The 14,304-nt window shown below is 38.4% G+C and overlaps 1 protein-coding gene across 1 annotated transcript in view; it reads right to left on the bottom strand.

Annotated features, from left to right (window-relative positions):
* Positions 1–1,206: 1,206 nt before the first annotated feature.
* Positions 1,207–14,304, bottom strand: part of LOC140597954 (uncharacterized) — a 76,316-nt gene continuing 63,218 nt past the window's right edge. Inside the window, exon 3 of the mRNA XM_072750017.1 lies at positions 1,207–4,598. Coding sequence (XP_072606118.1) covers positions 4,578–4,598 — 21 coding nt within the window. The 3' untranslated portion in view covers positions 1,207–4,577. The remainder of the gene's footprint in view (positions 4,599–14,304) is intronic.

The following is a 14,304-nucleotide window of genomic DNA, read 5'->3' as shown; positions in this document are numbered from 1 at the left end:
GGAAGAGAGACTGAACCCAGGGAAGGACAAATAACTTGTTTGGTTGTTGAATTATACACAGGTGGGGCTGGGCATGAGGACGGGACTCTCATGTTCTTTCTACATAGCCACACTGGAGCAATGAAATGATTGAGAGATGGTCACAGTTGATGGTTTCAGATAAGAGAGGAAGGGACAGAAAGACAGGTAAGAAACAATGTAAGGTACCTCTCATGTTAGCAGTTTAGCCAACTCAATCCTTAATTCTGGTGATGTATAATGTCAAAGAGTACGGTCCTTCTCATATGTGGTTATCGTTAAAAAAAATTTTTTTAAGAGATAGAAGTTAATTGACTACAGTGCCAGGGAGTGGCGGTCAGGACAACAAGGGAGAAACTGCTCTATGTGGTCATCTTGTTTGGGCATCTTTCTAGCAAACAGAATCTTAAGCTGAAATCTTAGCTGAAAGCGTGTCCAAACAGGCCATTTTATAATTTCAGATACAGTCTACTGGCCGTACAGGAAATAAAAAGTTTTAGGGCACTTAGACAAAGGGAATGATCTCATAAATTAAAAATAAATAAAATTAATGAAGTTTATCATTAGCTTCCCAAATCTCTTCTTTAATATTTAAATTATTAAAACATATAATATTTAATTATTTAATGTGTTTTAGAAACTCCCCCACATTTGTATTTATGCTTCACAAGGTATTCTTATATTTATGATCTTGTTCGACTTTTCCCCTGTCTCTTATCTTCCATCAATTCATTTCCACCTGCAGCCAGGATCACATATCTGGAAGGTTCACAGTGGTTGATTTTATTCTTCAACTTCTTTTGACAACAGAACAAGCTGTATTTTTGTTTTCCTAACACCCACTACCAAGACATTAAAGGAGAGTAAAAGTAAGAAGAAAGAATGAAGAACTCCTTACATTCTCTATACTAGCAAAAGATTTTCTGAGGAAAAGAGTTGCTACCAGGCATTACTTTGGTGCACTTACATGTTACTCTTCTCAGGATATTTGCTTAGAAATTTGATGCTTAATTGTGCAAGAAAGGATTTGTCTCTATTAATGGAATTTATACCCAATATGTTGGCTTTAAAAGCCAATAAATGGAGCAGTTATTTGGGGGAACACCTGGTGGATTGATTGTATTCTTCTCTGCTTACACTAACCCAGAGGAAAGATCACTGATGGCTGGAAATATCATTGCATTTGTATTTTTTTTTTTGCGTTTGTACTTTTTTAAGTGCACGGTCCTTATAACCTCATGCAACTATTCTTAAACTAGCTACAAGGGAAGCCAAGCCCTAAATGGACATCGAACATTGAATGATAACACCTTTTTATTAGATATATGAGTCCATTTGAAAGTCATAGATTTATGTTTTCTATTTATGTGTTTGTTCATAACAGCGTAAATCAAATGTTTATAAGAATGGCTGTTGTTCCTGATGAAGCGGTGTGCTCGCAATAATTGCATCATCTTATTTCACTGAGAGGTGCCATAACTACCTTTGCTTTATAGCCAATTTAATGCTTCACTGCAAATGTGCTTTTTCCGCCTGGAATTGCTACTAAAAAATACCAACCCCCCAGTGTGTGGAGCTCATTGGGATCTTAGGAGAGTTGCGCTAGTTGGGTGATTTATATTTTATGCTAGTCATAATTGAAGGGCTATATAGAATAGTTTTATTTTGAACTGGTTGGACAAATATTCATGTTCTTACACAAATATTCTTCATAATAATGGGTTGTTTATTGGTGTAAACTGGACATAACATTACTCATATTCCAGACTGGCTTCAAAAAAGTTTTATTAGCTGGCATGTTTGAAGAATGCTGAGGAGGCCAGTAGTTCTTTATCAAGGAGGTGTTCACAGCTATTGAAACCATTACTTTCAGATGGTTTCACACTAAGCTGGAAGTGCTTTCACCATGGCCTTTTCCCAGCTGGAGCTGGCTATGGTATTTATTCATTCCCTCAACAAATATTTAATGAGTGTATGCTATGTGCCAAACTCTGTTCTGGCTCGTGAGGATACAGCAGTGAACAAAACAGGCAAAATCCCTGCCTTTGTAGAGCCTATTTTTAGTAGGGAGACTGATTATAAACAAGGTAAATAACATGTTAGATACTGATCAAGTGCTAAGGAGGAAAATAAAGCTGGAAAAGCTTGGGAAAAGGATTGCAATTTATGTAATGGGACCAGGAAGGCCTCCCTGACAAGGTGACTTTTGCACAAAGGTCTGACAAATTGGAAAATAAGCCATGCGGATAGTTTGGGGAGGATAGTTCCAGGCAGGAGGAGTAGCAAGTGAAAAAAACCTTGAGGCAGGAGCATGATTTGGTGTATTTGAGGACAGTGAAGATGAGGCCAGGGGTGCTGAAATCAGGCAAACAAGAGAACAAGAATAGAGGGTGAGCTAACGATAAGCACTGGGGGTACACACTAGGTAGGCCTTGTAGACAATATTTCAGTCTCTTCAATTCAAAATAGATACTATCTAGGGCAAATAAGGCTTTCAATTTCTACTTTCAACAGATATTACTGATGCTAGAACACTTCCTGGGTGTCAGGAGCAAACATATATCTTCCCATTAGCACGGTAGGATACCTTGCTCTGCTTTTCTTAATGAAAACGAAGAATAATGTTTACTTGGTGTTGTGTCTAAATTTCCTAATAGAGATAAATTCTTGAGGAGTTATAATGTACTTGGCTCTCTGCTATTTCTTTATGGCCACAAGCAGAAAGCCTCTCTCCCTCTGCTCTCTTGGAAACAGGATGCAAGAAGTTATTACTTTTTCCATATTGTGTTATTTCCATGTCAAAATAACTGCTTGAGATTCAATGATTATGGCTTTGACCAACATAACCTCAATTCAGTATTTGAGATCATTCACATAGTGAGTGCTCAAAAAATTATATGACATTGAAGGGAATTAACTTAATCCTGAGTGTAGATGACTTGATTCTCTTTGACCTTGAACAGCAAATAGATGGGGACTTTTCAAGCAGTTCCTATAATATATGAATGCTTAGGGAGGGTGTTTCTGAAATGGAAAACTGGAGGTAGAAACACATTCTAACTGCTCAAGTTCCCTCAAGTTAGGATGGCCAACTCCTCCCCTTCGCTCCTTTCCATTATCAATATTACTATATTGCCTTGGGATGTCATTTTTCTACCCAAACACAAGCACCACAAATAAAGAAATCATGACTGTTTTATAATTGTTCTATCCCCATTGTTTAATGTCATGCCAGGCCCATTTTAGGCACTCAGAATATTTATTGAATGGATTAATTCATGAATTTAAATATAATGTATTATTCTGACTTCCTTCCAAAATTCCAAAATTTTCACCCTAGGAACCCAGTTCAGGATGCTCTGCTTCTTGAAAGATTGCCTGAGTCTGACAACAGTATAAGCCTGGGATGGGTAAGGAATTGGCAAGTGGTCATGCTTTCAATATGTGGACTTTGGGGGTAGTTTCTTGAGAAATCCCATGGAGGGAGTGGATTCAGACACCTGACTCAGACTAATCTGAGTGGCTTGTGAAAACAATAACAACAACAACAACACCCCAGAAATCAAGAGGAACAGTAACTTAGTAAGGACCTTGTGACTAGGAAGGTCATGTACATGTAATTTTTACAGGCTAAATTGCTCTTTCCCACCATCATTCTCACCAGAGTTCTCATCTTGCCCATCCTTTCTTCACTGCTTAGTACAGATGCGGTGGAAATAGCATGGATTGGTGACAAGTGGAGCAAGATGGGAATTCCTGGTTCCCAACAAAACCACAGTTTATTCACCTGTAACAATGAAATTAAGACTCCCTACCTCATAGGCTTGTGCAGATTACGTGAAATAAGATATGTCAAGGGCCAGGGTAGATTTTGGTATATAGATGCTCCTCGAAACTCTGCTTCCTTCTCCCTTCAAACCCTGCACATGGTGGCCGAGAGGTTATTAGCAGCCTTTGTTCCTTCCTTCCTACCATTTCCTGGGCCTTGTGTGCCTACGGGATGTTTAGAGTTGAAAGGCTCCGAGTTATATGTAGAAGTAGGTGGGACATGGGGGTGGGGAGGAAATAAGAGAGATGGAAGGAGGGAGGAAGAAGCAGAGTCAAGAACAGAGAAAGGTAAGTGATGGTTCAGGTTTGATAGGATGATTAAATAGCTTGCTGATGTGACTTCTAGCTTCCAATATTTTCTCTTTCTAGTTCAATCTTCACACCGCAATTAGAGTTATTTTCTCCATTGGCTCTTGCCACTTCCTAACCACTCACCCCCATCCCAAATCCATGTTTATATCCTGGTCACAATCCATATGCTCTCTAACTTTACCAAATTGCCCACTATTCCCTAAAAGTACCACAAATTTTTCTGCCCTCATCAATTTGGGAATGTCCTTGCCTTGTTTAAATCCTGCCCAATCTTTTAGTCTTAGCTTAAGATACAGACTTCTTCAGGGTACAGATTCACTTGTTCCAAGCTTCCTCCTATAGAACTCGGTGTATACTGTGGTTGTTATATTTGGTTTTTTTGGACTTACATTAATAAAGAAAGCAGGTTATTTACCATCTTACTCTCTGAAGTTCTGAGTCTGTAAGAGAAAATAGAAATAATAAAGAATGAGAATAGTCACTAATTAGCTGAAAACTTATAATAACTCCAATGCTTTTCTCCTTGTATCATAAATGATCTCTATCTCTCACCATGATATCTTTATATTTTCCTTCTGGTTGGGAGATGCTGCAAACATTTAATACAATTCAGAAACAATGTGAATACATTGCTGTGTAATTTCAAGAACTACAAAAAACCCCGTGGAAATCACAAAGTCCAGATAAATGCGAAAATCACTCCCAAACTGTTGACAAGATGAAAGGCTGAGAGAAAACTGACAAAGATGATGACAAGAGTATTAAAGGAATAATTTGCAGTCATTAGGAAAATTTATGAAGCTGGCTAACATTTTTACAAAGGAGGTCCACTTTATGATAGTGTTATAAGAATTTAAATAGAAAGCAAAACTATCGTACTGTACCTTCTGTAGGAAAAGTACAAAACTCAACATGTGATTTATTCTTTGTTGCAATTATATCCTCTATTTTGTTAAACAAACGATAAAATAAACATTTCTTTCATGTTTTGAGTTTCCTTTTTTATTTTTTTATTTATTTTTAAAAATATTTTATTTATTTATTCATGAGAGACACAGAGTGAGAGAGAAGCAGAGACACAGGCAGAGGGAGAAGCAGGCTCCACACAGGGAGCCCCACATGGGACTCGATCCTGGGTCTCCAGGATCACACCTTGGGTTGAAGGCGGCACTAAACTGCTAGGCCACTGGAGCTGCCCAAGTTTCCTTTTATAAAGATTAAATCCAGGCCAAAACTTAAAAAAAAAAAAAACAACTGTACTTACTCTGAATTTTTGTTCCTCACATTAAGAAGGTTTTCCTGGTACCATTTATCCTAGGAAAAGGGACTCCTCTGTAGTTAGTTATTTGTAGACCTTGGGAAGTCATCAGAATGTCAGCTCCATGAAAACAAGTCATTTTTTCACCAGCTAACATAATGTCTTCCACAGAAACATTAATGTACCATTTACTGTGAGCCAAACACTGATCTCAGCACTTTACAAATATGAGCCCAATTAACTATCAACATACTCTTTTAAGGTAAGAATTTCTTTATTTTCCAGATGAAGAAAACTAAGGCACAGTTAAGTAAATTGCCTGTGGTCACACGTTTGGTAAGTGCTAGAGCTGAAAACCAAACCTGGACTGTCTGGTTCCAGAGTCCACACTTCTAGCCAAGACACTGCTGTCTCCACTATTTTAGGCTGATTCCAGATGTTTGTGGAATAAATTAAGATTTGAATAGTCCATGTGAGTAGGGTGATGTAGTCTGCAGACCAGCCACAAATGAGATGCTGAGAAAGAAGAGACCGTGAAGGAGGTTTATGGCATCTTAGATTATGATGAATGCTAGGAAAAAACCCACAAACACAAAGACAGAAAAGGATAAGACTCCCCAAACTCTTGCAATGAGTTTAAGACCACCTGGACTCTTTTAATGTATTCTTTTGTCCCATTTGGACCATCATTATTTTTTATCATAAAACAGAAAACACGAAATATAAATATTACAGAAATATCTTTACATATTTCACCAACTATCTTTTCTACCACATATAGGTACATCTCACACTATAGTCTGAAGTGCTTTGCTTTGTGTGCTGTTTGGTTATGCAATGGGGATACCTGACAGAGCTGTTTGGTTATGCAATGGGGATACCTGTAGGCTAAGGATCAAGACCTTCCTATAACTTTTGTATTGAGTACTTGGCATGGAACCAGCACTAGACAAATGCTGGCAACCCTTTTCCAGTCTTAATCCCCATCCGGGGTCCTAAAGTTTGCTCCTCCCCAGATTTCCCCCCAGCAGCTCACCCTTGTCTTACTTTAGGGCATCCCATCGTCCTTTAGGTCTTTGTCCAGTCTTTACCTCTGTGCCTCCATCCCTTAAGGACTTGCTCTCTGCTGGGTGACAGATGCTTAATATGATGGTCTACCCAGGACTTCTAGGCCTGCTGACTTGTTTCAGCAGCTGGAGATGAGGTGGTTTGGGTTAAGGTGTGCTCTGGGCCCTCCAGACCTCCCTCAAGGAGGAGACTTCACTGTTTGAATTTCCGCATGCACTGCAATGAAAATTACATTCTCAACAGCTGCCAGGAGAATTCCTCTTAGGAAAGGAAATATAAAGGGGCTGCCTATGTTGGGAAAACACTTTGATATACTCCATGGAGACAGAAGATTAGGGATGGCAGGAGCCCAGGTAAAAAAAACAGACAGTTAAACTGTTTTACATGAGAATTTTTTTATTTCTCATTTACATGAAGAATGTTTTATTTGTTCATTATTCTTTTGTGTGGAGTGTTGAGGCGGGGAGGTGATCAGGAGGTAAAGGAGAGAGAAAGGGGAGGGAGGAAAAAAAAGTCAACAAGATGGTATGAGATTGGAAACTCTGTTGGGGTAAAGGGTCAGTGGGACATTCCCTTGTAGAGGAACAACAGAAAGAACTTTCTAGAGGGGAGAACTTTCAAATATGCACCTTTATGTTTTTGTTAGAAAATAATTTAACTCCAAATGGTTTGTGTTAACATGATGAGTGTTGAAAATCTTGACGCAGATGTTTTCACATCAACGCAGCACAGAACTAGAGCAGCATTTACGGCAGAGAAAGCTCCAAGAAAAACCAGACCATGTTTGATCTAGCCCCAGGAAGTCATGGGTAGCCTGCACTGAGGTTTTGCATTGCCACAGGGCAGGGAATTTAAAAGTTCCTAACAACCTTACATCTCCTGCGAAGAATTTGGAGAAGCTTGTTGTTCCTGGGTTATATATATATTTTGTTTGAAAAAAAAAAGAGCTCCTCCTCCTCCTTTTGTTTGAAAAAAAAAAAGTGTGTGTGTGTGTGTGTGTGTGTATGCTTGCACGTGCATGTCCATCAAGCACATGCTTGCCAAATAGTAGAGATGCCCAATTAAAAATCACTGAGTAAACAATAAATAAATAAAAATAAAAGTCACTGAGTAGAAACCATAAGACAGTACTTGATACCACATAAACCTCACCTGCCTGGTAAGGTCATAAACTCGTTCTTTCGTATAATCCTGGTTGATTTTTTTTTTTTTTTACTCTTTGGAAAAATCTCCTTCTGGCACAGACCAAGTCTGCCCATAGTAACAATCACAGTGGAAAATGAAATATTTGCTGTTGTTTTCTCCTACCAGCTCACGAGGAAACCTTCTTCCTTCTGATTTTATAGAGGTTTATGTGCGCAAAACATAAACACTGGTATTTAGTGCTATCACAGAAACTTGTAGGAAACACGTTTTCCAGGAACAGGATCTTCCCCAAAAAAGCTTTATTATAGTGTTCTTATCTATTTACATTCCATGTTTTATTTACTGGGTGGGTCTTTCTCTTGCAAAGCCTTGTGGGCACATAGTTGGGAATGAAAAGACAAAACCCCTCCTTCCCCCACCTGACCCCACGCCCCACAAATCACTGAGAACATAGAGTAACTTTTGGAATAAAGGCATCAAAGGAAGAGGAACAAAGATCATGCTTCTCCAGTGTTTCGGGTCTTACCAGGTTCCCTGCCCTCATTTTCTTCCTGTCGCCACAACTGTGCTCTCAATTTCTTTCTCACTTGCCAAAGCAGCCCCAACCAGGGCCAACCTGGCCAACTCATGGCTGTGTGGGGTGGGAAGAAGTATCTCTAGATCAATGCTTATTTTTTTCGCAAAAAAACAACAACAAAAAATCACCCCTTCACTTCCTTTGTTATTGCTCTGAACCATGGATTGTTTTTAATCTGTTGTGCTATAATCACTACTTATAGCCTCAGCCTGTTTTAACAATATACCCCAAGGCTTGTTCAGAGACCATGGCTCTTTGTACTGCACGGATAGGAACTGAATCAATGTTCTGTTTCTTCTGGGCTTATTGTGATTTTTGCCATACATCTAGTTATTTAGGTCTTTCTCATTTAGCCATATACTGCACTCTCAGACTCATCTCCATGCCTCTCTCCCCTTCCCCACCCCAACAAGCGAGAGCTCCTCACTAGCTTTCTGCAGAGCTCTCATGATTCTGGTAGAGTTGGGGTAGGGTGGGTAATACAGGTCAAGTGTTATTCCAAGAATTGGTTTCTAGGAGTAAAACAGGCACTGAAGCTAAGCAGAATTCCTAAAGCATTTTTACTTGTTTTCTATATAAACAATTATATTGGATTTTGAATCTAAAATTTTCCTTGGATTAACACTATTATGGAATGGTCTTAAAAATTCAAAGTTCACCAATTGTTCCCAAAATATATTTTAAGATTTTTTTTTCAAATTGCAGAATCTTCTTAAATTTTGCTCATTGTATTTAGTTGTTCTGTGCCTTTGTTTCTTTTCACCACATTTGTTGGTTTCTCAGGACATTTATTTTCTACTGATGCTCTTTGAAGTTCATTTTCTCCAGAAGACATTCCTGCCCCTTTGTTTTCTCCAGTATCTGTTGTTCCTCCAGAGTCTTCATCATCATTCACCACTCATAATACTCATCTGGTCCTGTTCTAGTCCTTGGTAATATGGCTGTACAAATTATATATAATCTGTCATTCTCCAAAGGCAACATAGAGTAAAGGAAAAAGTTTGGGACATAGACACAAAAATACACAGACACAAACATACAGACATATACATGAGACCCTTCTCTGTCCTGGGTTTCTCTCTTACAATTGTGCATTATCAGATCAGGGACCAGGATGGGGGAAACTAAGAATTCTCTGTGGTTGTCAAGGGTTATGCTGATATCCCACTTTGAGCATTAAGTAGTAACTGCAACTTCTGGTTGATGGACAGAGACTGGCCTGACAAATGACTGGAAGATTCCACTGCAGCATCTTTCCAGAAGATCGTCTTCAAAAACAGAGACGGTTCAGAAAGGCCAAACACATTTTTATTACAGAGAGAGGTTTTTAACTTGTCAGGAAATATTTCTCTTTAGGGGAAAGACAATAATTAACAGATGATAAAAACTTGTCAGAACACTTCCTGGTGCCTGGAGGAGACACTGTCACGCCACGCGCTGACAGGGAAGTGGGGAGTTGCCAAAGCTGTTGCAGGCCTCTTCTGGGTTGGTTCTTGATGTTATCTGGTGCTGGTTATTGTAATCTCAGCCAGCTGGTGCTGGTTCCTGCCCCTGAGTTTGGGTCAAGCTCCCTAGGACAGCTGACCTACCCTCATGCTAGTTCTGTACCAGGTAGTGGCTTCACAAGTGATGTGAAGTCTCATCCTGTGTGTAGGTTTCGTCTTCCCTAGAAGAGCTTCAGTACTTCCTCCCTTCCTTTTATTGGTCAGACAGGTTCTGGCTATGAATGTCCCAGGCATCACAGACATGGTAAAGGACAGAGTGTTGTCACCCTGTTTGCATTAAAGCAGAAGGGTAGGGCTATGCCTTCCAGAAATCTGCTCTAGTCTAGAGCTCCTGCTTTGGAGAAGCACAGCCAATCTCATTTACTACTAGAGTTAGCCAAGCTTTTGTCTTTCTAATTGCCATACACTGAGCTGTTCAAGATATCCTTGAATTCTGAGGTGTCTTGACTTGAGGGTCCACGTGTGGCTGTTAAACCTCATGCAGCTTTTAATCCACACTGAGGTAGTTGGAACTCCACGAGAGTGGCCTGGAATTCAACTCTGAAATCTGGTACCATGTCAGGTTTGCAGGTTCTGTGAGAGCCTTGGTTCTCCAAATCCTCACTTTGCCATTTTACCAGTCACATGAGCTTGGGGACTTCAACCTCACCTCATCAATACAGTGAGTAATGGTAATGGTAGTTACCTCATAAAACCTTTAGAGGTTTTTACCATAATGCATGAGAAGTGCTCAGCGTGTGGCCTGTTATGCAGACAGAGCTAAAAAAAAAATGATAGCAATCATTACGGGGGTGGAGGGGGGTGGGGGGGTGGATTTCAGCAGCTACCCAAGCTCTCTATCCTAAGGTCAGATGTATAATAAAATTAAGTCTTTGGCATCTCTTGACAATTCTTTTGCTTACTAGCTGCAAGTTATTTCTATAAGGTTTTCCCCAAGTTATTAGAATTCTTCCTTAATTTATTTGGGTTTTTAAAAGATTTTATTTATTTATTCACGAGAGACACACAGAGAGAGGCAGAGACATAGGCAGAGGGAGAAGCAGGCTCCATGTAGGGAGCCCAATGTGGGACTCGATCCCGGGTCTCCAGGATCACACCCTGAGCCCAAGGCAGATGCTCAACCAATGAGCCACCCCGGCATCCCTTCCTTAATTTATTTGAGTTCTCCCAAATAGTTAGATGACCAAGATCTCCCATATCGCATGCAATGCAAGCGAGTAATATTGCACCTCATTACTTAACGGTAAAGACATCAGACCCTAGGGGAAAATGGTTAAAATCCCTTTTTAACATGTTAATAAAAAATAACAAAATATATACAATTTAAAAAAAGTCCTCCCATCTCTTATTTGATCTCTTTAAAAGGTACTTACAAGATTGTGAGTGAAATTTCGTTTGATCTGATTCTATATTGAACGTGCAAGATAAAAGAATGAAATAAAAAGCTATACTGCCCAACACTGTCCTGAGAAAAAAGCTCTTAATAGTGAAAAAACATGTCAGACAGAGTTGAAAGCCCAGCAGTTTTCTTTCTTTTCTTTTTTTTTTTTCTTCTGTGTGGTGGATATGCTATTTGGTTTTTGTCCCTCCTCAACATGTCTTTATTTATTTAAGCAAAATGCATTATCTCTGCATCTAGAGTTATTAATCAAGCTAATAGAAGGCAAGCCTTGCCTTAATTGTTCTTGTAGGATAGCTACTAATGTTAAAAAGCAGGTAGATTTCTATGTTCCTTGTCAAATCTCTTGCCCCTGAGGTCTGCATAGCTTGATCCCTCATTTGGTTCAGATCACTGCTCAAAAAGTTAACCTTGGGGTGTCTGAGAGGCTCAGCCAGTGAAGCATTTGCCTTTGGCTTGGGTTATGATCCTGTTGTCTGCTTCTCCCTCTCCTCCTCCTCTCTCTCTCTTTCAAATAAATATATAAAATCTTAAAAAAAAATTAACTTTATCTGAGAGACTTCCTTGAGAGCATAATCTTAAATAGCATCTTTCATCCTTCTCTCTCCTCTAACCCTGATTCGTTTTCACAGCACTTACCTTTCCCTGAGATATTACAAATTAATTTTGAATTACTGCTTTCCTGCCACCATTCCCTGCCCCTGCTATCACTCCAATGCTCACAAGTTGTGAAAGGATACAGCACATACTGATGCTCGGTACCTATTGAATAAATGAGTGAATGAACAACCAACCACCTGAGCTGAGAGCAGAATGGCATGGTAGCAAAATAATGGACTTGAAATTAAGACACATCTTTGATGAATAGCTATGTTCATACCAGGGCTATATGTCAACGAATTTCTTGAGTTTTGGCTCCTCTGGTATAAGATGAGAAAACCAAATCTATCCTGTATCAGTGTAATGACATTCAAATGAGATGGTATAAAATGCTTTAAACACTCCTTATAAACAATATTAATTTAAAGTATTTCTTATTATCACTCACAGAGTAATAATTATGACTATTGAACTATACACTGTGTTAAGTTCAGAAGCCAAGACAAGACTAATTGCCAAGACTTTATATATTTGGCAATTAGTTTAACCATGTCAGATTTCAGTTAAGTTTTTTTCTTCCCCCAGAAAATGTGGGAGGACTATATTAAGGCTCATAATTTTGATTTTGGTCATCTGGATGCGGCTCTGATTTTTAACCCAAGTATTCACGAAGTCCAACTATTACCCAAAAAGCCCCTGCTCACAGAAGAAAGACTTTTCTCCAGAGGTTTCTTGGTGAGAATATTTCACATAGATATTTAGTGTGGGTATCATTAAAACAATTTTATCTGAAAGCCTGGAAATTAAATAAATATGTGGTTGGTTTTTATTATGAAGGTGGTGGTAGTTTGACTTGACGTGTTTTACTGTTTATAAAAGTTTTAAAATTTCACATTGGATATTTTCTACTAACTAAATGCTGTACAACACAATTTTGGGTATTTAGAATATCCTATTTTCAACTTTTACTTTTGGCAAATAAAATGCATATAAACTTTAGAAGGTTCTGAGGAGTTACTGATACGATTTTAAGAAGACATATTCACTGAGGAGTTACTCATTTTGAAATTAGACAATATATATCCAAAACTTCCAATACATGTATAATCATTGATCCAGTAATTCCACTTCCGAAGATATAGCCCACAGAACTCATCATGGTTATGGGCAAAGCTTTATAGGTAAAGTTATTTATTAATTTATGACAGCACTGGTTATAACATCAAATGTAGGCAAAATATCTAAATATTTAATAATAAGGAATCAGTTAAATAAATTATCATGTATTTATGAAATATTTATGAAATATTATAAAGCCAGAGAAAGGATATTGAAGAATATTAATGCCATGAGAAATATTCATGATAGTATTAAATGAAAACAGCAGCCCATATAATATGTGTGTATAGGTGGCTTTTTTAATGGAACGATTTGAAATCGATAGGGTTCAAAAAGGAAATGACCTACTTTTGGCCAACCAGTGCCTTCAAACATATTCTGTTAAATCTCCTTCCCCTGCCCCTATGATATTTTGGAAAGATGCTTTAGCTTTTCCGTAATTTTCTGTTATAATACAGTCTCCATAATTATAGCTCCTTTTCAGGCATTAAAAGGCCCTTCCTCTTATCCTTTTCCTGCTGCTTCTGGCTTCTGTAGGGCTAGGCTGGGGAAATGGGTATCAGAGGGACAAGCGTAACAGTATTATATCACTGACGCTATTATAATCTAGCATCTACAGTCTAATTCTTTAATTGGATCCGAACATGGATTCTTCAGAGAGTTTGAAAAATAACCCTATTATATAAATTCCTTGATATAAGCAATGTATTCACTTGAACTTTTATAATAACCCTTCTCGGTATGCCCTTGGTGATGCATTGCATAACCCCTTACACTAGGGTCTCTTGCACTCATGAACAGAATAATTCCAAGAAAAAGATAAGGAATCTTTCTAATTCCCAGGGCTGGAACTAAGGGAGTCCAAAAAGATGAAGAGATAATTACAGTGTCCGTGTATTTTCAACCAGAGAGAACTGAAGTTCAGGACTTTTAAAAATTATTCTTAATCCAACATGTAATAATTTATAGCTGACCGTCAAATTTGAGATTTCCTGTCTTAGAGATGAAAAAGTATGTGAAAGCTCAACATCAAGAAATATTAAATATGTATTTGTGCCTCCAAGTAATTCATAATTCATCTGCTTTTTTCCCATCTGACAGGAATATGATATAATTTTAAGAGGATGCATTTTCTTTTGGAATAATATTGGTGAGAGATTTGATTTGCAGGATCCAAAGTTTCATTGCCTTCTTTTCATTACACTGAATTTCATTACAAAAAAGTTAACAGCTCTTGGGTTATGGCACTTCAAATATTCAGAGTGATTGTCTCCTTTGTTTGACATTTACTGGGTAGCTGCTTGATCCCTTGTTTCATTTTGAAGAGAGGTTTTTTTTCAAAAAGATTTTATTTATTTATTTGAGAGAGAGAGGATGAGAGAGAAACAGAGAGAGAAAGAGAGAGAGAGCAAGAAGAGAAGCAGAGGGAGAAAGAGATGCAGGCTTCCTGCTAAGTGGGGTGCCTTAGGCAGGG

This window comes from Vulpes vulpes, chromosome 2, assembly GCF_048418805.1.
Source record: "Vulpes vulpes isolate BD-2025 chromosome 2, VulVul3, whole genome shotgun sequence".
In the NCBI taxonomy this organism is placed as follows: Eukaryota; Metazoa; Chordata; class Mammalia; order Carnivora; family Canidae; genus Vulpes; species Vulpes vulpes.
The sequence above is the reverse complement of the archived record's forward strand: the minus strand, read 5'-3'. Positions and strand labels throughout refer to the sequence as shown.